The sequence below is a fragment of the Gopherus evgoodei genome, chromosome 3 (genome assembly GCF_007399415.2).
Source record: "Gopherus evgoodei ecotype Sinaloan lineage chromosome 3, rGopEvg1_v1.p, whole genome shotgun sequence".
NCBI lineage: Eukaryota > Metazoa > Chordata > Testudines > Testudinidae > Gopherus > Gopherus evgoodei.
In genome coordinates, this window is record NC_044324.1 from 11,827,531 (window position 1) to 11,855,056 (window position 27,526).

Sequence of the window (27,526 nt, forward strand, 5' to 3'; positions counted from 1 at the left end):
CAAACCTAAAATCTATTCCTACTGTGATCTCAGTGGCTATGCAGTGAATATTGTGATATGGTCTTAAGTTACCAAAGTGTGGATTGTTCTCATATCCTTTTTAAACCCCCCCCCCCCAAGCAATTTCAGTTCTTTTTAAATGGCTGATGCTCAAGATCAGTGTACTTTATCACTTTTCTACTTAGCAAAGATGGTAAAATTTGAGCAGCCAGATGAGGTTAATCTCAAAGCTGTATTCTTTTGGAACATGTTTCAGAGATATCAAATTCTAAAACTGGCTCTTGATGGTTCCTATGCGAAGTTGATAGGTTTTGATAGGCAGTTCTAATTTATAAGGAACCAACAACACATGTGCTAGTTGCTTAACTGAGCAGATTGTGGATAATGGAGTGCATGTAACATGCACAGCATAGCTGCTGATCTTTTGGGACATTTTGATGATTTTTAGTAGTGTAAATTAACTTGTAATGCAGCACAGAACATGAACATTCATGGAAAGCCAGGTACAAGGAGTGCTGCGATCCTCTTGTGGGGAATTGCAAGTGGAACTTCTGGTTTCTTGCTGTTTTTTTTTTTTTTTTTTTTTTTGCTCATGAAGAACGATTGAATAAACTTTATCAAAAAGTACTGCATGAGATGTCAGTGTCACAGTTCAAGTTTCTTAACATAGGTAGCATGCAATGTATGGGTATCAATGCAAATTTGTAGTGAGAGACTGTTGGAGTGAAAACTCGCTTTGCGCATGAAATAATTCTGGATTTGACTGCCCTACCATCCATAGGAGATGATCTAAAAATACTATTGATCCATGCCAGCTTGTGCCAACACTGACCATGATTCTGCTCCTGTCCTCCAATATTGATGCTTAAAAGATAAAATCTGTTCCAGCATACCATCCTTAGAACAATAGGGAGTGAAAGATAATTTGTAGTAGCTATTATATGCACTTCAGTGAAATACTTCTGCTTCTTCAACTGACAGGTTTCTTGTCAAGATGAGTTTAGATTTCAATAACTGTAAACTGAAATGTGGGGAAAAAACCAATTGTTATGACTTGAATCTTGTATGACTCTTTTGGGTTGCAATTCAGTTTAGAAATTTTCTTTTGAACAAAATAGTCTTTTGGAGGTTTTTTGTTTTTGTTTTTTTAAATCAACTGCCAATATCAGTGTTAGAGGAATTGTCCTTCTGGAGACTTCCAGTGCATCTAGTCTGGGAGCTTTCCCAAACAGATTTCATGGATTTGAATGCACTTAGTTTCCCTCTCATTTTTATTTCACTTTTTTGCCCTCTGTTCCTTATTCTAGTTGCAGGGAGAACCACAAGTATAAACCAAACCTAAACTTAAGCAGTCATGTGTTAAGCTTCTGGTGGCCTATTATTCTAGTGTGAGAACCTTCCACATCAAATCCACTAGCAGTGGAAAAGTCTCTAGTGGATTTTGAAGTCTCTGGCTCTTCTGCCTTAAATGTCTACCTTCATATGCAGACTGGCTGAACCTGATATCTCTGAAACACTCTGGAGAGTGTGTGATGTGAGTTGTTTTTGTTAGCAACCTTGGAACTTTTTTTTTTTTAGTACTCCAGTTCAGTGTTTATGCTGAATAAACTTTATTGATCAGTATCGGCTTGGTCTGAATGCTTTCCTCTGGTGGAATATGAACATAATCACCAAGCAAGATTGAAGCCTTCAGTGTGACTGGGTTTCTCTGCCAAACATGTCAGAATTACACTTGGTTTCAAAGCTAAGTACTCATGCCTTTGCCATAACTTAATCTCTGAATCAGTTTTCAGTTCTAGTTGCTATTTTAACAAAAACAAAACAACCCTCTCCCCCAACCCTCTTTCCACTTTACTGCCGAAGATGACCTGTGGTGTTCCTAACAGAAGTGTTTTACCCAAGGCATCATTAAATCAGTGTCTGGTTTTCAAAGCCATTCCAGAGGAGATCACTTGTATTGGAGTGTGACTAGTTGAAAGTCACAAGTATATGCATGTCATAAAATGAATAACTGAAGTGGAATGTGTACAGAATGACTGACTGTGATGTACCTTGGGTTTTGCAATAACAAATATCCAGTGCTACATAATAACTTGTATCAAAAGTTAAATCATCCATATTTCTAATACTAGTCAGTGCCCAGAGACTGCAATGGAGAATTCTGTAAGTTAAAGAAACAGTGAAAGCAGTAGTCCAGACAAGACTATACTTTCTAGGCCAACCTTGTAACAAATGTGAAGGCCTTATAATTGTAAAAAGTGGGTTACTTGGAATATGACTAGCAAAGAAAATAAGCTTGTCCTTATTCTGTAACTTTGATATTTTATGTAGTATCTCTTGGTTTTAAAGTTTCTGATCTGTTTTACTTTAGAAACTCAGGTTCTGACTAGGTTAGATATTAAGCTGCAGAACTATTGAAATGATGATCTCAAAGAGCCAAGAGTGAAAGTGTGCAATTGACTAAGATTCCCTTCATTGTTGTTCAATAGCTGTTTAACACTTGCATGACTTGAATTATTAACCTTTTGAATAAATGAAGTTTTTGTTTTTAATGCAGTACTTCCTGGCTATTTCAGTTAAGGTGTTAAAACTCCGACCTCCCAGAAGTTCTCCAGCAAAATCAGAACAATATTTCTAGTATGAAAACTTGGTCTGCCTTCAAAACTTTTAAAATCCTTTGCTGATCACCTTCAAAATATATTATGCCACCTTCAAGCAGCTTTTTAAAATTGATATAGCTAGACCACTCCCTAGGGTCTTGTATGCCAAGGAAGCTCCCACCAGCACAGCTACTAGTCAAGCTGTACTGGTGGATCTCAAGTGTAGAAAAGGTTCCACTGTCGTCCTCTTCCCTGCCTTGTTAGTTAAACCTGCTCCTTCTGCCTAAAACAGTATCTGACAAGTCTGTCCAAATGTGGAACGGTGTTTTTTAGAAGTATTTCTAAAGCTTTTTTCCTTCCTTTCGTAGGGATAGACTTCAAGATCAAAACAGTTGAATTACAAGGAAAGAAGATCAAGCTTCAGATATGGTAAGTGACATCCTAGAACTTGTACTGCCAACATAATTACAATATGGTTCCTAAGATAGTTTAGCTGAGCTAAACTACATAATGGTTTCTAGTCCTATCAAGGTGAATTGCCTTATGTGAATATCCATATGCATTGTTGCTTAAACTTCTTTTTCAGAAAGTAGGAGGAGAACATTAAGATCAATAGAGATTTCCATCTAGGTACTTTGCATTCATGACATTATACTCAAGATAGGCATTGTGTATTTCTGATACAGTGATGAAGGTTCATCATTAGGTTTATGGAATTTTCTTAAAGGTTATGACAGCAGAGTTAGAAACAAGAAAAAGTAAGTGATTAAAACTTTGCTGGGGTTAGAAGCACAGTACTAATTCATATTACTTTTCTGAAATATTGAAGGAAATTATACCTTAATTTTGTTAAAAGTTTAATGCATTTCAATAGGGACAGTAGCTGCATTTAATATGCAGGTTATTAGCAACTCTTCTCTGAATGTTTGAAAACTGAGACTGCTGATAGTCCATGGTTTTGTGGGAAGTGTTTAAAACTGATTCTTCAACAATGAACTGTATTAGTTTATAGTATGCGGAATTGGCTTGTATTTTATAACTTAAATTTGTGTAGATCAAATAAGGCCATGACTGGGGACGCTATAAATCAGTAATTCTGGTAATACCTGCAGACTTCTGCATCACCAGGAATTTGTAAGATGTCTGTATAATTTTTCTGTTTGGCCTCCTACACAATATCTTACCATAATAAGACATGTAAAGCATAAATACTTAATTGTATTAAAAAGCTCACCAGCCAAGCTCCTATGTAAAGCAAACTATACTTAAAACCAAAAAAACCCACTTCCTCAGGAAGCGGCTTTCCCCGTCCACTCTGATGGTTCTTTCATATGTAGTAGCTTTCCTTAAAAAAAAAAAAAAAAAAAAAGGATGAGAAAAATATTATAAAGTTTATGTGAGTACTGACAGTCTAAGGGCAGCCTTCTCTGGTCAGTTTGCTTGGACTCCCTTTTCTCAGCCAGGTGCACTCTGCTCCTTTGGTTGTCTAACTTCTGATTAATCTGTCCACTTCCCTGCTCTGTAGTACAGGCTAAAGAAGAATTTGGTGATTCTGCAGAGCCGTGTAATGGCCTTTTACTTTCATATTTCTGTTTTAATGTTCCCATCCATGCCTGTATTGCTCCTACGGCAAAGGACTTTCTCAGCAAGAGCATAAACATATGAAACTGATGCAGCCCTAACCAACCGCAGGCTGTGTCAAAAGGGATGCACCATTCAGGATTAATGCATGTAAAACAGGTCAGGAGAGGGAGGGAGCCTAAAACTTCTCTTCCACTTGTTGCTTTAGCAGAGGCATTTTAGTTTGTTCCTGAATTTTTGTCTGTGTACCATTATTTTAGAGTGAATCTTGTTTCCTTTTCACAGCTGCTTTCTTCTACTTCTGTGTAGGCTGTAACAGACTTTGCACCAGAATATGGAGTGTACATTTTTCTTTGCATTTCCTGGGACAAAGTGAAAACAGTTATTTACCTTAGGGTTGCTTATAAAGATAATCATTTTGATGACTGAAGTTGGCACACAACACTTTTCAGGTTCAAGATATTACCATACTGCTTGTGTTCTAGCCAGAGGAAAATGTCTATGTTGGGAAGAACTTATAGAAATTCAGTCAATTTAATATTTATTGCACCACATGTAAACCCAATAAACCGATGACCCTGCTGATTAACATGCTTTGTATCCTGAACATAATTACCTCTTTGTATACACCATGTCGTCTTCAGCATTTTGCCTGAAAAGTGTCCTTTATCTTCTAGGAATACCTCTGAACATATCCAGGATAACAGGGTCAGTGGCAATAAGCAACAGTTGTTACAAAGAACAGATTATACGAGGCCAAGTTGATTGCCTTTTTAGATAGAAATACAAAGCTAGTGGATGAAGAAACACTAATCCCTGTTGAATCACTTGAGCATCTCTGTAATCAAAAGTAAATCTAAATGAACAGTTTCAGTGAGGGAATTATCACTTGGATTGGAAAGAGTTGGAAAACAAGCTAACAATAAAAGGAATATTGTGGAGGGGAAGGGGTCTAACAAGGTTCAATTTGTAAAGCTGCCCACTAGAGCAGAATCTAATGAACGCAAAGGGTAAAAACGGAACTTTAAGTTTGCAGATGATGATAAAATGGGGAAGAGTTGTGAATTGAAGTATCAAGGTGACTTAGAGAGATTAAAAACTATGGACAGAAAATGGTATGCAACTTGGAAGAATGCCAGATAATACGTCATGGGGAAATTCAAGACACTCACTGAAGAGAGAGAAGATTATGAAACAGTAATGCTGAAAGAGAGACAGGAATGTTGGCCTGCAAACTAGATGTGGGTTTTCAATATTTTAATGCAATCAAGGCAAAACTTTTTAGGAGTAACAAAAAATAAGGTCCTTAAGGAGAAGAATTGTGGATGCTGACCATGACTACAGCCTGGGGATCTTTGGATCTAAAATCATGAGCTTTTGTTACCTCAGCTAAAGAAGTAGGTTCTAAAAGCTGTTGTAGACTCAACCCTCTTGACAATGAAGAGCCTCTAGAAAGGGACAGCTACACTTGAAAAATAGAATGAGGGGCTATAACGAAGTCATGGGATGACTTCTTAAAGATTCAGGATGTCTTTGGGGAAAAAAACTTTTGACAGATATGAGGTGAAAGAATGTGGAGTAATATTTGAAGAAGTGGAAAGCCTAGCTCTACAGAAATCTAAAACAAGACAGGACACAAGTCCAAGCAGTCTGAGTTAGTGGCTTAGAATGCTGTGCTGGGATTTGAAAGAGCCAGAGTCTATTTCCAGTTCTGGCCCTGACTGGTGTGCAACTTTGAGCAAGTCATTTGAACTCTACCCATTTCCCCTTCTGCTCATTTCGTCTTGTCTACTTAGTCCCTGCCTTGAGGTATTTATCCCCAGTATTTTTACAGCACCTAGTACAATGAGGCTTCATTTTCTAGATCTAACAATACAAATATACAAAATTGTTTTTCTCTGAAAGCTTATGGACTACATCAGGGGTAGGCAACCTATGGCATGGGCGCCGAAGGCGGCACGCAAGCTAATTTTCAGTGGCACTCACACTGCCAGGGTCCTGGCCACCAGTCTAGAGGGCTCTGTCTTTTAATTTACTTTTAAATGAAGCTTCTTAAATATTTTTAAAACCTTATTTACTTCACATACAACAATAGTGTAGTTATATTAATAGACTTTTTTAGAAAGAGACCTTCTAAAAACATTAAAATGTATTACCAGCACGCGAAACCTTAAATTAGAGTGAATAAATGAAGACTCAGCACACCACTTCTGTGAAAGGTTGTTGACCCCTGGACTAGATAATTTCTTGGAAGCTGAAGGTGGTTAGGGGAATGAGGAGAACCTGTTGGGGTGGTGGTGGGGAGACTTATCTGTAGTAGGTGGGGGAGGCTGTTAACTACTTGCTTGGTCTCTTCCAGTTTGGCAACAATGTTACCTGGTATAACTTTCTATAATGGCCTCCCAGAAACCCTAGACATTGGCCAGTCCTGATGGGTATAACTAATAATATTCTAGAATTGTGTGGATTTGATCCCTGTAATACAAATTGCTGATTTTTCTCAGTGCAAGCTGAGTACATTGAAACTGTCTTGCAATAGATTTTATGTTGAGTAGAATTCCAGGAGCACTTAATTTACTGTGTACGATTTTTTCACTGAAAAGAAGGGGTCCTTTCAGCAGATGTTCCTACTTAGTAAGGATAAATTATAGTTGCTATAGAACGTAGAGGGTCTAGTCCTGATTGGGCCCTTTGTATTATACATTTGTGACAGGTTCAGTCAGAGTCCCGCTTGGGATTGTTACCTGATGTACTGAGACTACCTCTGAGTCCATTTTCTCTGCCAATTTGGGCCTCCAGAAACCTGTCTTGTTGAGCCAGATATGCTGATCTGCTGCAACACAGACCCATGATCTGACCCACACCCCGAAAGCTGCAGACTTAATTGAAAATGGCTTAACAAGTGCTCTTGTCTTGAGCACCCAGACACCTAGCTCCCAGTGGGATCTAAACCCCAAATAAATCCGTTTTACTCTATATAAGGCTCATACAGGGTGGATTCATAAATTGTCCACCCTCTATAATACTGATGGAGATAGATGGGAGAGGGATAGCTCAATGATTTGAGCATTGGCCTGCTAAAGCCAAAGTTGTGAGTTCAATCCTTGGGGGAGGCATCTTGGGATCTGAGGCAAAAATCAGTACTTGGTCCTGCTAGTGAAGGCAGGGGGCTGGATTTGATGACCTTTCGGTGTTCCTTCCATTCTATGAGATAGGAATATCTCCATATTTATGTACAGCTGTTTGCTCCCCCAGGTATTAATCAGTTACTCTGGGTTAATAAACAAAAGTGAGTTTTTATATTTAATAAAGTAGGAATTATGTGGTTCCAAGTAATAACAGACAGAACAAAGTAAGTTACCAAGCAAAGTAAAACAAAAACATGCAAGTCTAAGCCTAATACAGTAGGAAATTGAATACAGGTAAATCTCCCCGTCAGATGTCCGTCCCAATGAGCTTCTTTCACAGATTAGACTCCTTCCTAGTCTGGGCCCAGTCCTTTTCAGACCAGTGTTGTGGTTTATGGCCTGGGTCTAGCAATCACTCACACCCCCGTAGTTACGGTCCTCTGTTCCAGTTTCTTTCAGGCATCTCTTTGGGGTGGAGGAGCCATCTCTTGAGCCAGCTGAAGACAAAATGGAGGGGTTTCAGGGGCCTTTTACATTCTCCCTTGTGGGCAGAAACCACTTTGTTGTTCTGTGCAAAGTCACAGTAACAAGATGGAGTTTGTAGCCACCTGGGCAAGTCAAATATCCATGAATGATTCAGCTTTTTGCAGGCCACCACCATTGTTTACATGTTAGCTTGAACGTTCCCAGGAAAGCTCAGATGTAGATTGGCGTCTCCCAAAGTCCATTGTCGGTTAAGTGTTTCTTGATAGGACTATACTAAGTAAGTGGCCATTCTCAAGAAGCTGACCAAATGCTTTACTGGGGCTACTTAAAATCAGACATATTGAAATACAAGTACATAGCCAATATTCATAACTTCAAATACAAAAATGATACATGCGTACAGACAGCCACATCAAACCAGAAAATTACAATCTTTGTACACACACCTTACTTGACCTCCTTTGTACAAGATTTGGTGCAGCTATAGGACCTTGGTTGCAACAATGATCTGTACAGTCACAGTTCATGTCAGTAATGTCACAATGTTGTACAAACACAGTCCCTGCCTCAAAACATTTATGATCTAATTTGAAAAAACACAACAATGAAGGATCAAAATCAAAGGATAAGGTATTTTTTGAATGGATTGGGTTCCCATGATATTCTCTGCTTTATTTTGGACTTTGTTTTGATGCTGTCTGTAAAACTGAGTTTCTTTCCAGGTTAATACATGTCTTAACAGTGGTGGCTGCTGCTGCAATATGTTTGATTGAGAGACATCACTTTGTATAACAAACTGTATTTAATTGCCACATCCTGCATTTAAACGCCTAGTTGTACTTTTATTACGTTATTTATTTACAGACCTGTGTCCCCCTCCCAGGACAACAGCTGCTAAGCAGGGCATATATTCACTGGAACCTGACTTGTGCAACTTGTGTTTAGACTCTTTTAACTATGATGACCCCTTTGTGTAAGAGAGATGGCTCATCAGGCAGGAAGCAGTTTATTTTAAAGAGTGCTACTTAGTGACTCAATTGGCCATGTCATAAACAGATAGCTAAGGGTTAATGTCTCTTTCACCTATAAAGGGTTAACAAACAGTGACCTGCAAACACCTGACCAGAGGACCAATCAGGAGACAAGATACTTTCAAATCTCCTGGAGGGAAGCCTTTGTTTGTGGGTTTGGGGTTTGGCTTTGTTCTCTCTGGGTCCTGGATGGGATTAGAGGTGCAACCAGGTTTCTGCCAATCTCCCTGCTGCAGTCTCTTATCTATTCAGAATTGTGAGTAAGAAAAAAGGCGGTTATAGTCTTTTTATTTGTTTTCTTATTTGCATATATGTACTTGCTGGAAGTAGCTTAAATTGTGTTTCTGCTGGAGAAAGTTTCTTTCTATTGTTTATAAGTTGAAAGACCCTGTAACTGTTTACCATCTAATGCAGAGGTAAACCTTTTACTTTTTTTCTTTTTTTGCTTTTAAGACCTGTTGATTCTTCTCTCCTAATTAAGGCTCACAGAAATTGAGTCTGTATATACCAGGGAATTGGTGGGAAGCAAGGAGGGAAAGGTAAATTTGTATTGTCTCTGGGTGAGGGGGAGAGAGAAACTTGATCTCTCTGTGTTGTGTTTCAAGGAATTGATTCCCGGTATCTCCTAGTGTATCCAGGCAGGAAAGATCTGGGAGGAGGTAAAGAGGTGGGAGGGAATGGTTTATTTCCCTTTGTTGTGAGACTCAAGGAATCTGGGTCTTGGGGTCCCCTGGGAAGGTTTTGGGGGGACCAGAGGATATCAGGCCCTAAAAATTCCTGATTGGTGGCAGCACTACAGAATCTAAGCTGGTAATTAAGCTTAGAGGACTTTATGCTAGTACCCATATCCTGGACGCTAAGGTCCAGATTTGGGAATTATACTTGACAGGCCAGAGCACTTGCTAGTGGCAGCGCTAACTCCCAAGTAGAAGTAGGTATTCATCTTTCTTATATAACACCACTTACTTTTTAAGAAGGCGTTTGTCAAAATAAGTTTGGGGGAATATAGGCTCGTATCTTCAACCAGTGGAATGAAATTCCTCAGATATCCTGAAAATTGCACATTGCTGTATATTCTGGTGGAGAGGAAAGGCGGAGTATGGAATCGTAATTTAAAAAAATGTCAGGAAGGAAAACTACCTAGCTTATTAAAGATAAATACAACCAAAGGGGTTGTGTAGTTTCAATATTGTACATTTTTGTAAAATAGATGGAAACAACAAAGGGGTCTTAGTCCAAGTAATCATCTGGAACAGGATTTTCTCCCATTTTGAAAACCCATGTTTCATCCTGAAAAATCCAGATGAAGAAAAACTAGATTTAATGAAACAAAACTAAGTGCCCTATGTAATTTGTAATAAAAAATATAAAGTGAACACCCTGCGCTTTGTATTCTGTGTTGTAATTGAAATCAGTACATTTGAAAATGTAGAAAAATTTCCACAAATTTATAATTTAAATTGGTATTCTATTGTTTAACAGTGCAATTAAAACTGTGATTAATATTAACTATTTTAAAATCTCACAATTACAATTTTTTACATAGTTTGACAGCCCTAAAGTACAAACTAAATCAGGATGGATAAAAATCATTTATAAAAATCAGTTGATACTCATTCTTTAATTTAAACCAGTTTTATATACATATTGCTAGTTCTTCAATTTTTCTTTACCCTTTTTAAATATTGGCACAGTTTAGCTTTCTTCCACTCTTCAGGAACTTCCCTGGTATTCCAATACTTATTGAAAATCATCATTAATGGTCCGGCAAGCCTCTCGGCCAGCTTTCTCAAAACTCGTGAATGCAGTTTTCTATTGCTAAAGTAGATGGTTTTTCTGCTCGTTTCTATAGCTTCCGGTTAGAATTTTCAAATTTTACTTTAACTTTTTTCTACTAAACTTCACATTTAAACCATTTGTCTGTGCTGAAAGAAAAGTGTAGGTTCTCCATTGTGTTCTCATAGCAAATAGCTCAGGCTTTATTTGCAGGCAGTGGCACCTACAGCTATATTGAACTTCCTCCAGGACAAGAAAACTGAAATGTCTGAGTGACATGCACCAAATGCTTCATAAGAAGCTGTAAGAACCCCATAGTAGGAAGATGTGGGGTAATGTGGAGGGCAGATTAGATGGCCTCTGAGGATGTCTTTACTGGATAGTTAACCCTGGGATTTGGTAGCCACATTAGCCTTGCCCGGGTGCAAGCATCTCCACAAAAAAACCCTAGCGATGTTACTGTTTCTGCATTCTCACTTGTGTGTCTGGGGATATATCCCATGGGTTTTTTGTATTGAGACACTGAGATTCTTTCCCAACCAGTTGTCTGCCCTCCAGATGGAATTGTGGGAAACACATTGGAGGAACATCAGCATCCAGGCAACTTTTTACCTGTATCCTGATTGCAAAGTGGGCAGGTTCTAACATGTTAAACCCAAACCTGAGTTCTAACCTATGCCTCCAGTCACATAAGCTAGCCTGATCTTAAAGCACCTCCAAATCTAGGTCAAAAGTCTATTTGGATGGTAGGGGGAGTTGGACTGAACCCTGGATAAGAGCCCAGGTGACTGCTGAGAAGACAGGCCTTGAGAGGCTAATGCCTTGACATATGAGGCTTAATTATAGAAATTGATGAAGGGACATTAACTATAACAAAATAGTTTTATCCAAAGGTCAGTGGGGCTTGTTCTTCAGTCACTTAAGTGCCCTTGAAAAATTCCACCTCTTAAGTGCTTAAGAGTTTAGGAGCATAACTTTAAGCTTCTGTTTGAAAAATGTGAACACGTGTAAGAGTTTGCACTAATAATGTAGTGAAAGTCTAAACTTTCCATTAACATTGCAGCCTTAGGGGCTAAAATTACATGCACTAAAATTTGGTGTCAGTTTTTGTTGCTTCAAAACAAAAATGCCTCAAATGTTGTTTTAACTTTAAATGCATGGGAAGTCCCATTAGTCAGTAAGACCATTCATGTAAGTTTGCAGGATCAGGGCCTTAATTTTCAATATTTTTACCTAGAACAGTTTTGGATAAGTCAAATAAGACCCTGTTAGTAGTGATGTTGAAACAAACCAGCCCCCTAGTGTTTATAATTTAGTTCATTAGAAATTGTGTGCCTTCAATTTCTAAATTGGCTTTTACAGAACCTAAACCTGACTTGAATACCACTTGGAAAAAAAAAAGACTTAAATCCTTAAATTTAACTCATTGTCTCAGCATGTTGAACGATTACCTGCATGATCATTACCTTGTAACTGCCCAGGAAAAAGGAGGGTCTTTTCATTGCACCTTGGTTGACTGGTTAGTCATTGGCATCAATTGACAATTATTCTGTCTATGCTGAATGGATCACTTCGTCCACAGGTTTCTACTCTACTGTTTCTTGAACTAGATTGTTTTGTCAGACTGACTAGATGCTAAGGTTTTCTCAGTATTCAAGTTCTTATCAAGATTTGGAAATCTTTAAGAAACGTTGTTTTTCCAGTTCACGCATTCTATATTTGTATTTGTGATACTTCCCAGGGATACCCACGGTTGAGGCACCTCGCTACCACCTGCCCTTAGTGTGCGCAAGTCTTCTCTTGCGCCTGCTAGGTGTCAGCTCCCTTATTCTCCCAGCCACAGACAACACAAGCACTCCCCTCTTAGCTCACCCCATCTCCAGTGTCCCTTATGCAGGTTAGCAGTAGGCACCAACCCCACATCCTTCACCCTCTGTGGTGTCCAGCCTCTTTTTTTCTATTGGACACTCACAGAATTACCAGACCCACTGTTCCCCAAGGAACAGTACACCACCGCTTACTAGTTAAATCTCGGAACTTAGCTCTTAAATGTATTTATAGAAAAAGCAGTTATAAGTCTATTTTACAGAGTAGTGATTCATACGATAAAAAACAGAAAAATATTGGAAATAAATGGTTACATATAAAATCACAGAGCCTAAACTCAAGTAACAAGATGCCATCTTGTTGAGTAAGGTACAGCTGATCCCAAAGTCTCTTGGTTTTTCAACTAGCATGGCTGAGGTGCTTTTTTCATGAGCCCCAGCTAGCTGGCAGCTTCCTCTCCCCTCCCTCCCCACAAATGAAGAGTGCCAGGATGTCTTTCTGCACTCCTAGATGTACCGGACCAGTCCTTTGTTCTTCACCTCTAAAATAGGGTCAGTTCCCCATTCCTCCCATACCTCTTCTTGTTAATTTTCCACTTGAAGTCTCCACAATCTCTTCATTAGTGTTTGACTCACTATGCAGATAGACAAAATGATCAGCCAGGGAGCCTCTCATTTCCTGTCCAGTGGAATCTGACTTAAGGCATCATCCTACCTCTGAGTGATCTGCCATTAGCTACAAGGCCTTAGGAACAATTTCCTTCATGTATGTGTGTACACCTTACATATTAACTGTACTTACATTTTGCAAAGATTACGATCAGTGTAACGTAGGCTTCCAATAGAAACCTTACATGTCCCTCTTTGGCAAACTAGAATGTAAATACCAGGCCCAGGGGATCCCTGTAGCTCTATGCATTTTATTGTATTTTTTGACTTACATTACTCAAGACAGCTTACAAGAATCTCTACTGCTGCTAGTGCTTCACTTTATATAATTCAGATCTAACTTTTACATTGATCAATTGTTGTGAAAGCCAACAAATGTTTTATGTTAGCAATGTTTTTTTGGTATGACTTGGAAAGAGATTTGATTATGGTCTGAAATAATAAGCTACAAAAACTGGTGTAACTTACTATTCTGGTCATTAGTAAATTCAGCCACTGTCTTTTAGGTTCTTGGGCTGTTTAACTGTAGCTGCATTTCTCATCTTTGGTTCTTTTGATGAACTTTGTGGCTAGCTTAGTGGCCTGGGAAAAATGATTTTTTTTTTAAATCCGGTCTTGCTGTACCCTTGTGAGCTTCAAGGCATTTCTTCTGTCTTCATGCCACTCACTTCTGGCTGCCTCTGCGAGAGGGAGAAGAGGAGAGTCTTGGAATCTACCTAAATAGGTGCTTAAACAGTACCAACCAATGAATGTCACTGACAGTACTGCAGGTTTCCATGCTATTTCAGATATGGAAATAATTGTGCATTAGATTTTACCTCTGTTTGTCTAACATAGACGTCCCCACTCTTATTTAGAATGTGCCTCCAATGTATACACATTTTGGGTTTTAAATACTGACTATATTGCTTGCTATTCACAGGGACACAGCAGGACAGGAGCGATTTCATACCATCACCACCTCTTACTACAGAGGCGCCATGGGAATTATGCTAGTGTATGACATCACTAATGGCAAAAGCTTTGAAAACATCAGCAAATGGCTCAGAAACATAGATGAGGTAAGCAGTGCCAATTTGATCCTGTCCTCTGCTTTAACTGCACCTGCTGTATTACAGATCCAACATGCTGCTGAAAGTAGACCCTGCAGAACTGAGTCTGAGACTTTCAGTTTCTCCCTTGCAAATATGCTACCATAGTAACTCGTATTATCAAGGTGACAGATGAGGGTAGTGAGGATGGACTTGTCAGGCTGGTTTGTGTATGCCATACCTCTGCCCCATGAGGTAGAGAATTTGTTGATGGTCAGAACTTTGACTGACTGGCAGTGTTGCTCCCTAAAACACATGTTCAGAGTTAAAATTCTAATGCTAACAAACTTCTAAAGTTTATTTAAAAAAAAAAATTTAGGGTTCTTTTCTGCATTCAAGAGATCGGGTGAAGTTGTGTGCCTTTCTCCAATAAACTGGCTCTGCTGTTAAGAGTGGTTACCAACACACGTGAGGCCTGCCATGGTAGCAGCTATTGTTGCAGTAAGAACCATGATATAAGAATAATAGTAATTTCTATACTTGGTGAAATGTACCTGTCCTCCTACAGATTACATATTTATGGGTTTCTCCATCATGGAAGCTAAATGTGTTTTTACAAAGAAGGAAAGATCTCTTAAATGTCAAGTTCAGTTTTGTGGGAACTAAGCACATTCTTGACAGTATTTCATACTACTTCTGGATGGCAAATTCCCTACAGGGCTTACTGACACCAGTTATGTAACGCCACTCTGCCCTCATTGCAAGAATGTCAACCAGTAGAAGTCGGTAGAACAACACAGGGGATCTGCTTTAAGTGGAACAAACTGATCAATATGAAAATCTAAAATGGCTTAATTTCTAGTGAGTCAAGTCTTTATTTGGAGGGGCGAATTAAGTATTTCCTCAATGAGAAATCTGAGATGTCAGACCAACTCAGCCATGAAGTTCTCCTTTCTCCGATAGTCCTCCTACTTTGATATGTTGGTCACTATTGCTCCACATGTTAAATGGAGAAGATGTTTGGCTTTTCGTGCTCTTCAAGGAAAAGGAGAAGCTGCTTTATCTGATGCAACCCCTTCTCCCTCCAAAACCCTAAAGCAACAGAAAATCATGACTTTTTTAGCACTTGAGTATACTTGGAGATGAATACTGTTATGCGTTGGTGAGATAAAGGTCCTAGGAATAAGCAAGTGAAGATGAGGCAGTTCCAGAAATGAAATAATTGACAAGCTTTGTTGGGGGAAAAATTGGCAGACACACACAACTGGTGGGGAAGGGAGAAGAAGAGTTGGGTGGGCACAGAGGCAAGAGGAAATGGGCACTAAAGACAGTGTAGGAGAATATGTAACATGATCCATTATGGGTAAGCCCTGTATACTTTGCAGCCAGCTGAACCTAAAATTTGAAGCAAGACCCATTTAATTAGTTGTGGAATTGTATGTGTGAGTGACTGCTGCTTCACGGAAGTTGCCAGGAGGCATTAGCAGCTGAGATGGGAATTTTTGGCACAGCTGGGTTTTGGCACCTAGGAAGCAGAAGGACTTAGGAAAGAAGTATGTTAACTGAGTTTCTGCTGAAATGATCAGTCTTTAAGGCCTGGTCTACACTACAAAGTTAGGTCAAAGTAAGCTGCCTTGCATTGATCTAGTTGTGCACGTGGCCACACTTAAATTTGTCTCCCACTGATATAAGTACTCTGTTATGTTGACATAGTAACACCAGCTCCCTGAGTGGGGTTGAGCCATGGTTGACATATGAGTCAGTGCTGCATGAGTGTAGATGCATTGTGTTTTGTCAACCCTAACAGTCATCCAGCAGCTGTCCCGCAGTGCTTGACAGACCTGGTCACAGTTGTGAACCTCACTGCCCAGAGGTCATGTGGACCAGAAGCCTCCCCCCTTAAAATACCTTCACATTTTTTAAATGGCTTTCCTTGGTTGTCCATCTTGCTCAGCACCGCTCTATCTGCTCTCCATTGTTTTATGTAACTGCCTAGCTGATCCTGCCAGCTGCATGCTCCAGACGTGCTCTGGCTTGGAATAGACAGCAGTTAGTTCTCCTGGGCCTGTGGGGAAAATAGGTTGTGCAGGGGCAGTGCCAAACCAATTGTAGAAGCATCAACATCTATGAGCAGATTGCTCAGAGGATGCAGGAGGAGGAATATGACAGGGACAAGCAGCAGTGCTGTGTGAAACATCTGCTGCAGCTCCAAGGCTATCAGAAGTCCTGGGAGTCCAGCAGTTGATCTGGTGCGAAGCTGCAGATCTACCACTTGATGGAGATCCCACCACCTCCCTAGCTACCTCTGAGGAACCAGGGTCACAGGCCCGTACCATGACCAGCACGGAGGATGACTGTGGGACAGGTGACTGGAGGCGGGGGGATCCAGCTGTGCCAAGAGCTGGGACGTATTTTTGATTCTACTGCAGTCCAGTCAGTCCTGCAATCCTGCAGAGGCAAGCCTGAAATGGGAAAGAACCTTGGATAAGTGTGTAAGTAAATTTCCCGTTACAGTGATAGCACCTCCAACTTAGCAGGACACAGCTACTGACTTTTCATTAAGTTATTCAGAGGTACAACAACGAGAGGTAGAGTTGCTGTCTGCTTTCATTGCCCTCTAGAGTCAGGCAGAGGAGGCAGTGCAGAGCAGTTTATGTACACGGGGATGTCCATTGAATCCTGAGAGATCTTGATGAAAGTTCCATGGAGGTATCCTGAAATCCTCTCCCAAAGGGGTCTAGGGATGGTAGCTTTATTTCTTCCTCCACGATAGGACACTTTCCCATGTCATTTGGCAAAACTTCGGCAGGTACCATTGGCATAAATAGGCTAGCAGCATATGGGCCTGAGTTGTTCTGGGATGCCAGCAGCAGCTGTGCTCTATCAGCTAATGGCACCACAACCTGTGGAAAATGGTGCTAGCATGAAGTGCCAGTACCCCATACTTAGTTTCGTGCAACTGAGCAATTTCCTTGAGTGAGGAGTTCTGAATCTTAAGTTTCACTTTTTGTTCCTTCTGTGTTGACAGTGGTACCCTAGTTTTGTCTGTAGGTGTGACCACTGTGGTCTTGAGGAGTATGGCCTCTACACCAGTAGACCGACTAACCCAGTATGGAGGAGGAGAAAAGAGGATGTGGGAGGACGTGATCTGCAAGATCCTGGAAGCCAGTGCTGCATCAGATGTTGAACAGAGGCCCTAAGGGGTGAATATTGCAGAGAATGTATGGAGAAGGAAAGGGCAGACAGGAGAGAGGCACAGAAAAAGGGGTGAGGGGGAGAGAGAGGCACCAGGACATAATGAAGCTTCTCTGTCAGCAAGCGCAGAAGCTGCAGACTCTTGTGGACCTCCAGGTTCAGCAATCCCAGGCTCGACTGCCATTGCAGTCTATGTAGAACTGCAGCATAGCACTTCCCTTCTTCTTTCTCCCCGCCCCAGGCATTCCACATGGCCTCAGTGCCCACATGCCTGCTCCTACCCTCCAACTGGGGGAAAGAATGGAGAGCCACAGCTTCACCTACACGGACCTGTGAGCCACAGTTGATGCGTGTGCAGCTACAATGAATATCAGTGTGCCTTCCTCCTGTTTGTTTAGGTTCCTGAATTTTAAGTTAAAATGTGTTTGTTTTGTTCTTCAGATTTTTGGGAACTGTTTCATAAGTGAAATTTTTGTTTTTAAAGTTATTAATCTTTATCCGTTTACAACACCTGGTGTATAATGCCCATGGGCAATGAAAGTGATGGTGTTGTACACACTCAGCCCATAGGATTGGTGCCAAACAGTATAGTCGTCATCAAATGTACAGCAAACACCTACATTAGTAACTGCACTGTCAGTGATTATATGCACAGATGTGTAGCAAGCATCGTACAGTTCCTACCAGACCCCCGTACTGCAGCAGCAGTACTGTGGCTCGCTGTTAGTGCTCTTTCAAAGCCTCCCTAACCCACGTAGCTCCTCTTGGAGCTTGTCTGATAGCCCTTGTGTCTGGCTGTTCAAACTTGGCAGACAGCTGCTCCACCTCTACCCATGGCAACCTCCCCCTTTGCTTCCCAGATGTTCTGCAGGACAACAGGCAGTAATAACCACTGGGATATTTTTCACACTGAGATTCAGTCTGATGAGTAAACAGTGCCGGCACCCTTTCAGTCTACCAGAAGCACATCCATCTGTCATTCTGCACCTGCTGAGCTTGTAGCTGAATCTTTCCTTAGTGCTGTTGAGGTGGCTGGTGTACAGTTTTGTGAGCCAGAGGAGTTATGGGATAGGCTGGATCTCCCATGATCTCTATTGGCATTTCAACATCGCTATTAGTAATCCACTGCTTGGGAAAGAGAGACTCTGCTTGTAGTTTTCTGAACAGTCTTGTGTTCTTAAAGATGTCATGCACCTTCCCTGTCCAGCCAGCATTGATGTGAGTGAAGCATTCCCAGTCATCCCCCAGCACTTGCATAACCGTGGAGAAGTAGTCCTTTCTGTTGATGTGCTCTGGGGACCAAAATAGGCATGTGTGCCATTTGTTGCTCCACCATGGTTTGGGGCACCATAGCAGATGGCTTTGCAGCTATGACCTGCACATTGCAGAGTGTCAGTCCTGCATAGCAAGAGATGGCGATGACCCCCACAATGGATTTTTCCACTCTAAAATGATTTCCCAGTCCAGCATTGCAAGTTTCCAGTGTGATCACCATTCGCTTCTCCACTGTCCGTGCAGCTCTGTTTGGTGCCCCAGAGGTTGAGTGGCTGGGGCGAGCTGAGTACACAGAGGCACAAGACCTCGTTCATGGATATGGAAATTCTGCAGCAACTGCTTGCATCATAATGCATGTTTAGGATGACAGTCTCACCAGTCAGTGCTCATTTCTCAGGCCCAGAAGCAGTGCTCTGCTGTTGACAGCTGTTCCATAAATACCCCCAAGAACCTTGACTTGATTGTAGTTCTGTCCCACAGTAAACTGACCTGGAAATAGTCAAATTCTCTGCAGTGGTTCTTCTGGCTCTGCAAACACCAGAGGATCATGCGTCCAGTGCTTGCAATGCTCATGACAATAGTGCTGAGCTGGACAGGCTGTTTTTCAGAGATGGCAGACAATGACAAGCCCTGCTTGGGTTCATGGGAAATTGAAACTAGACACACACATCATGGGATGGACATATGGCAAGTTGTTCCCAGTCACCACTGCGTGACTCAATTCTGCTGCACCATGCATTGCCAAAACCACCCAGAAGACTGCACACTAAATGGTGGCAGCTTGTACACGTGGATACCTACCCATGGTGCATTACACTGCATCAACACACTCACTTCTGGTGAGACATGCAACACCGCTGCAAGGAGCCAAGTATGCATGCCCACAAGCAATAAACTACCTGGAGCGGTTGTGTAACTAGAGGTGGCAAAACGTTGTGTTGTAGACATTGCCTTTATGATTTAACTACTTCACTCCTGTCTTCAGTTTCATAGTTAATATCCAGGTGAAACATGAGGCAGTTGATACTTCATAGCTATTGCTTCAGATGGTCTGCCGACCTTGGTTTAAACAGTTAATGCTTTCAAGGTTTTCCTCTCAGTGACCATTAGAAATGTACATTTTTAAACTGGAGTTTACATTCTGTAACAGTTTTTTATGGCAAGAGTGCACTTCTGTAGCAAATTTCATAGTCATGGAATTGTGGGATATGTAAGCCCTGATTGTAAGAGAAGAGAGTGGAGAAACTGGGAAATGAGAGAGTGTAAGAAATAAGTGAGATGGAATCAATTAACTTAAATTACTGAAGAAGTTAGCACTTTTAGTCCATCATGTACTTACTTGTTCCCTCCGAAAAGCAAGGTGGCACGGTACACGTTTTTCACTTTAGCCAGTAGAAGTTAATCTAAGTCTGGCATTGTGTGGTGGAGTCTAGCTGTACTTCAGAGATGTCTGTTGTTGTGTAAGCACTGTGTGACAAATAGCACTGTGTCTCAAAGGTCAATATTTTCAGTGCATGTTTTTGATCTTTCCTCCTTGCCATCTAAGTAGTCTTCCAAAAAATCCAAAACTGAGTTGATCCTGGTCAAGCAGGCCTCCTTCTGAAACAATTTGTTTGGGCCACTGCTGTAGGCAGGAAAACCAGATTATATAGATCTTTGGTTTGTTGGTTATTTATGTTAATAAATATCTACTAATAGAGTATTCCTTAAGATTGATGAAACAGGAGTAAATTCAGATTACAAACTCTTCCAAAAAGTTTCTGCTGGCATGTCACCAGAAATATTTGAATTCTCCACTAACTGATTGCTTTATGTTCTCTTGGTCCAGGAGGACTTCCAGAGCTATGAGTTTGTCACAATTATTGGTTATTATCATGTAAGTAGGGAGGGCTTCCCTGTAAGCAGATATTAATGGACAAATGTTTACGGCTCTGTTCGGTTCCAGATGAACAGGTAACTGTCTTGTCAGACCGTCCAGAAAATTTCTCTCAGTATTTGATATTGTAGGCTTTGAAATTGCTCCCTTAGACATCCAGTAAAGCAGTCAGTTTCATTATAATATTGTACATTATAAAATTCCTTCTCTGCACGTCAGTTTCTATATTTTTGTTTGCAGTTTGAGCAATAGTGTAACACTTCATTTTTCTTGGTACACTTTGTGCCGCATTACAGGGGTGTAGTGAAACCAGCACTTGCCCTGTGAAGCAGGATTCAGACGAGCAGCTTGCGTGCATGTCAGCACGAGATACAAAGCTGACACTTAGAATAAGATTAATATTCGTTGTACTCTTCCGATTCAGTCATGCTAGAAATTCTCTTCCTTTTCTCAAACAATGTTAATGAACCAGATCCATCCATTGTACTCAATCTCCAGGGCCAGATTTCCCATTTTAGTGTGCGTTTTGTTGAAGCATTCCAAGATCACCATGTAAATGGGTTTCTAGCTGCTGAATGGAAACTAAATGCTTTTGTACAGATTGGGTTTGGATAATTGAACTGTTCACCCAGCCCTACATCTATATGATCACCCTACCAAATAACTCAAGAGGAACTGTTAGAACTTAGCCGGAAGCATTTCCTGCCAACCACTCAACTATTTAACTTTGCAGTGGCTGACCCTTTTAAACACATTGCTTAAACAAGCTACTTTCTGCACCATAACACTGTGCAAAGGAGTCTAGAAACACTTAGACCTGATCTACACTTGTTGGCATAGCTGTGTCAGTCAGAGGTGTGGGGGGAAAAAGCATGCCCCTGACCAGTACAACTGTGCCAGCCGAAGAGGGCTAACTTCATTCAGGGAGATGGTATTTCTACAGTGACAGAAAAAACCCTTCTGTCATTGTAGGCTGCATCTGTATCATGGGGCTAGGCAGGCATAGCTATGCCAGTATTTTCTACATAGTGCAGACATATCCTGAGAAAGTTACCTCAAAGTCAGTGATTCCAGTTCATGAAAGCTTGGTTATCTGTGCTGGCAACCCTAGACTTTCTCTTTTATCTGTCCTTAGCGTTTTAGCCTTTATGAAAACAGGACTAAATGTTCTGAAGGCAGTAAGCCAGCAGACATTAAATCTTCTTAGTGGGGCGGGAAGTTGATTCTTTCCGTGGGTAACTGAGCTTAATTTAAGCAGCATTCAGTAGGTTAATGTCTTTAGAAGAATGCAGACTGCCAGCACCATTTGGTCCTTTTTATGAAAGGAGGCTTTTCTAATCCCAGACTACAGGAATAGAAAAACAAGGGAAAAATTGACTTCTACTGGAGATGGCAGAGTTGCCTTAAAGTTGTAGGCTTTTTCTGCCATATCCCACTTCCAGGGTATGAGTTCTTTTGTGCAGAGCTGCCCCTTAAGGAACATGCTACTTAGCACAGTCCTGCCAAGCTCCACCAAAGAGGGTGGGCCCCCCCTCTATGAATTGAACCAAAATGCCAAAAAGATGAGTTAATAGAGAAGTGAACAAGGTATGTGCATGGTATCTTTGAGCGGATGTCAAAACATATATAACGAGTTATTGCTTGTTCCTGTTTTAGCATGCCAATGAAGATGTGGAGAGGATGCTGTTAGGAAACAAGTGTGATATGGAAGATAAGAGAGTTGTACTTAAAACAAAAGGAGAACAGGTGAGTGTCAAGCAAGAACTGGTTTGCAAAAAAGTGTCACTGAGACCTTCTCTGATTTGCAAAGATGAAAAGAATGGAATCGTCCAAACAGCCATTATAAAACTCAAGCTGTTTCAGGGGTTGTATTGCTAGAGAATTTAAACTCCATCATAAGACCTGCCAAAGAATAATATAACTAATATTGGACTTGCTAATGACTTGTAAACCCAGGAGAATGTTTTCTTGGGTGGGAGGGGTAGCTCAGTGGTTTGATTATTGGCCTGCTAAACCCAGGGTTGTGAGTTCAATCCTTGTGGGGGCCACTTAGGGATCTGGGGCAAAATCAGTACTTGGTCCTGCTAGTGAAGGCAGGGGCTGGACTCAATGACCTTTCAGGGTCCCTTCCAGTTCTATGACATAGGTATATCTCAAATTATTTAATCAAAATCCTTTTGCTTCAATCACTTATACCATATAACATAGATTGGTGTCATGTATTAGATTTTGTAACTGTTTATAATTGATCATGTCTGAATACCTATTTCTGTGTACCTCAGTAAAACTGTTTTGTCCTCTCGGAGCATTAGACTATTTTGATTAACTCGTAATCCTTGCACTCCTGTCTGCTGTACTGAAAACCAATATTACACCTGCTGCAGCAAGCTGGTTACTAACCATAGTTCTCATTGACACCAATGTCTAAACTGCATGTAAGGCTTGCTAATGCTAATCTTCTTGCCTCTTTTGGTTTAGATTGCGAGGGAGCATGGTATTAGGTTTTTCGAAACTAGTGCAAAAGCAAATATAAACATTGAGAAGGCATTCCTCACATTAGCAGAAGACATTCTTCGAAAGGTAAGTGCCCATGGAATTTTCCTCTAGACTGCTTATTGAAAACCACAATCGCTTAAAATAGCTCATACAAATCAAAACTAGCAAGACCTGATAATTTAGCTGAAGAGCTGTAGATTCCAATTGTAAAATGAAAATCGACACGTTTTGCAGACGCGCTGTACAACCAGGGGAAACTTTGGATACTTCATTTTGTCTTAGATTGCACCTTTATTGCAATAAATCAGGCATTGCTGGGAAATAGGAACTGTTAAATGGTAACATTGTTTTTGAGAAGACGCTTTGACACACAAGTCTAGAGTGGCTGTCTGAAACTGGGGGTATTTTTGTAGCTCTGCAGGGGTATTGTGGTAAAGGAGAAAAAGAAATAGAAACATAGCTGCTATCCTGCAATACAGCAACATGCTAATTGATCACTTAGATCAGGTTCTTAGCCGCTGAAAATAGAGGTTAGCATCTGAGCAAAACCACTTGAGCTTAAGGTTTCAGGGAGGTCTAACCAAGTTTGCATCCCATGATGCAAGCAAGCATGGGTGTCTTAATGTCTCAGAATTTGTCTTACAAAGCAACTTAAAAGCAAACTCCTGACTAGACACGCAAGTATTTCACAGAAAATAAGTTTCAGTCACCAGACTTGATACTGAAAACTGGAAAGCAAGCCAAATGTGTAAGACGGTGTTTTTTTAAAAAGCGCTTGCAGTGGGGGGCGGGGGAGAATCCCTGTGGTAGATAATTGCCCAAGAAGGAATTGAAAATGTAGAGCAGATATATTGCTATTGTAAGTGGTTTTGTGTGATCTGAGTAAACAGCCTATGCTAAAAATATCAACAGTCTTAGCTGCTGAGGAGAATGACTTGCCTGAACGTTAGCCAAACAAGAGGCAGCTTGTTTAAGCTGCCTACCAAAACGCACTAAACGAGCACTTCTCTGTACGTAGATTATTCTGACCTCAAATAATTTTTAGAAGAGCCCACATAACTGATACTCGAACCCTCAGCTACATTTGTTCTAAGCTATTGCCTGAATGTCTGTCTGTCTCTCCCTAGTGTACTCTGTGACTTGGTGGTAGGATAAGCAAAGCCCCAGTGTAAGTCCCAAAAGCAAGGGCTGGAAGCAAAGTTGAGTTTATTTTAGTGATGGGCCCAAACTGCAAAGTTTGTTACAAATTCCGGAGATGATGAGTTTGATATTGTAGGACTGGTTCAGCTGAGCTGCAGCTTTTAACTCCAGATCTTCACAAAGTTCTGTGCAGGTTGAAAACCACATCTAATGTATGGGCATGTTATCCTCGGTATAAACATGGTCCTTTTGCCTTTTCCTTTCCCTCCGGTGCTGAATGTTTGTGTCTCTTCATTGCAGACCCCTGTAAAAGAGCCCAACAGTGAAAATGTAGATATCAGCAGTGGAGGCGGGGTGACAGGCTGGAAGAACAAGTGTTGCTGAATGTTCTCCTAGATCACCAATCGCCATCTTACACCCCCCCCTTTTCCTTCTCGCTGCAAAATAAACCACTCTGCCCACTTCTAACCTTAAATGAATGTTTTGTTCCTCATCTTAACAAAGCTCCAGCCTCCCTTTGTTCTTCCATTTAGGACAGCTTGCTGACTATAATTTTCTCAACAACATGTATAGAAAAATCATGTCTGACTTTTTCTTTTAAATGTATCTGCTCAACTCACCACTACATTTTGGTTGTATTATAGTCCCGTTCTTGACATTAAAACTTATAGCAATCATTTCAGCTCTCTTCTGCAAATTGTATACGAATAAAAGTTAGAATTAACACTTTATTTTGTACAACAGTGGAATTTTCTGTTATGGATAATGTGCTTGAGTCACCATATTCTATAGACATGCATCAGCAGAAAAAGCCAGGAGGAAAAACTCATTTTCGTCTTGAGTATGTAAATGGGGTTAATTTTGTCCTGTGCCTTATGTGGAAAAGAACTTTTTTTCCTTTTTTGTTTTGGTGGAAGCATGTGCAGGAGACGTACCATCCACACGTGACCATTTAAAAATATTAAACTCTCTTGTGGTTGCTTTACTGTGATTGTTGGTGTAGTGAATAGAGGACAAAGGGTGTTAAATTTAAGATCATTGCATCTGCTAAGTCTCCTTTTTGGTGACCTAGCCATTCAGAGCTGTTCCTGCTGCCATTTTTTCTCACTGGCAACTTCTTTCCTTTTGCCTGCATGCTGCTTTTATTTCCTTTTCTTCATGGTGTGATGTGTTAACTACAAGATGGCAACATGGTATGTTTGCCAAAGTTAATACAAAGCACTGATTGAGCTTCCAAGGTAAAATGTTATGCCTACTAATTTCCCTCTAGCCAATGTCCGTTCATTAGTATCTTCCCTCTCTCTCCTCCAGCATAGCCTGTGGGTTTTATGATATGGATGAGGTATTTGCATGCACTAGTTTTTGATGGAGGGTGATGTGGTTGTCTTACTTTCTGTGTGTGTGACTATAACATGCAGTTACCAAACTGACAACAGTTAATATGAACTTAAAGTCTCTGCTACTAGCTGCTTGAACAGGGCATTTCGTAGCCTAGCAAAAGGTTAAGTAAACTAGTCTTTTAAAAACAAAAAAGTTGGCAGTTGTGTTGAATTATTGCCTCCCCTACAACTTCCACTTTTTTTGGTGTTAAATTCTTTACGATGATAAAATTTAATTTGTTCTTCATGGTCATTCTCGAGCTCATTGTTTAATCCTGTTGGAAGACAGCAGGTGACTCATGCAGGGAGGTAGAATTGGGATCCCTGTGTTTTTGTGTACCCATGGGTGTTTAACTTTTCTGCTTTGCTTTCATACTTCATCTGTAGATAAGAGTATGCTAGCATTGCTATTTTCCCAAAAAGACACCTGTGCTGAAATCATTGAGTGGCTTCATCCATTTCTAGTGGAGAAGAGAGTTGAAGGACCCTAGAAAATTTAGACTGCTCATGTTCAATTGGGTGCCCTGTTAAGGAGAGCATTTTAACATCCAGCTGGATTGCATAAAAACAGTGAAGGAGGATTCTCCAGCAAAGAACACACATGAAAGTTTCTAGTGGAACCCCAAAAATCTGCTTTTTCTGAATCTGACTTGGCCTGACCTTTGTGCACTTGGTTGCTTGATCTTCCTCTACTAAATAGTGAAATCAGCAAATGACCCTGACTTGACTTGACTTTTTTTTTTTTTTTTAACTAAATGACAGTCTTTGAAGGTTAGATTCTTGTATTGACCTATCACCAGTTTAGTAACTTTACCGATGTGTCTTCCTGGTCCTCTCTGTTTTGGCAGTTTCTCTCCTCTGTACTCATTCACCCTACCCAGTTGAGTGGCTGCTGAGGGGAAAAAGCCAGAAACTGGAGCTCTAGGTGATGAACTGCACACTGTTTGTTTCTCACGTATTAAGCATATTGATCAGCATTGTAAATAGACAGAATGTGGCTACCTTTTTGTTAAATCTGCACTTTCTAACGTTATCAAAAAAGGGAAAATGGAGTATACATCAATTTTTGTATGGTCTGTTTAAAACATGGGGTCTTTATTTGCTTAATGGGGCTTAGCCCACCTCTGTAAGTCTGTTGGGATCCTTTGTAGAAGCTGTGTTCATTCAACACCGAGCAGTTAGAGAACAGTCCACTCTCTGATACAACTAGCTACAAATTCAGTTTCATATTCTACTTAACAAGTTAAATAAACTGAAATATTTCTAGACGGTCTACTTCTGTTCATATAAAAACATGATTTCCAACTGTGCGGCTTGGCTTTCTTTTACTTGTGGAGTACAAGACACTCAGTGTTGGTTTGAAAAGAGGGGAAAAGCATCCACTGTACATGCATATGCTAAAGAAACAATTCCACTGAAGTATTAGCAGTAATTTTATATTCCTGCTTTCTAGCAAATTTTGTATTTGTACTTAGAAGAAGCATCTTTCCCTGTGTGTGTTGAATGACTCCTAGGGCTTGTGTAGAAAACAGTCTAAAAGGAGCTCCCATGTGCTTTTTTCATACAATGGTGGAGTCATCTGGATTCTAAAATGTGCTGTGGCTTGACCTAGCAATGTCCCTGCTAAGATTTAATTAACCTGATGCCTATTTGTCAGCTGCATGCTGTGAACTAATGCCAGTGAAGGTGTCTTTAATGTAATCAGCTATCAGAGCAATATTGACTGCTACCTTTTTGCCAGGGCAAAAATGGCAAGTGTTGTATTTTCAGTTTCCATTATCAATTTAACTTGTATTTATTTTACAATTGTTGTTTTTAAAAACATCTTAATGTGTTTTTTATTAAAAAAAATAAAAATAAAACACACACTCTTCTCCAGCGGCTATAGTGAGCCAAGTCACCTGAAAACAAGCTGTGCTGAGTAGCAGAATGGCCAATGCAACAATGACCTCAAAGTCTGATAATGCTAAAAGCCAAGCTTCTTGCTGTGGAGAAACCTCTAGCCTTGATTCTAAGGCTAGATCTAAATGATTAAGT

The 27,526-nt window shown here is 40.5% G+C and overlaps 1 protein-coding gene across 2 annotated transcripts in view; it reads left to right on the forward strand.

The window, feature by feature from the left end:
* RAB10 (RAB10, member RAS oncogene family) overlaps nt 1-26,757 on the forward strand; it is a 58,350-nt gene extending 31,593 nt beyond the window's left edge. For both annotated transcript variants that reach the window (XM_030555077.1, XM_030555078.1), the window contains 5 exons: nt 2,969-3,029; nt 14,020-14,158; nt 22,131-22,220; nt 22,953-23,054; nt 24,411-26,757. In XM_030555077.1, coding sequence (XP_030410937.1) covers nt 2,969-3,029; nt 14,020-14,158; nt 22,131-22,220; nt 22,953-23,054; nt 24,411-24,494 — 476 coding nt within the window. In that variant the 3' untranslated portion in view covers nt 24,495-26,757. The remainder of the gene's footprint in view (nt 1-2,968; nt 3,030-14,019; nt 14,159-22,130; nt 22,221-22,952; nt 23,055-24,410) is intronic.
* The last annotated feature ends 769 nt before the right edge of the window (nt 26,758-27,526 follow it).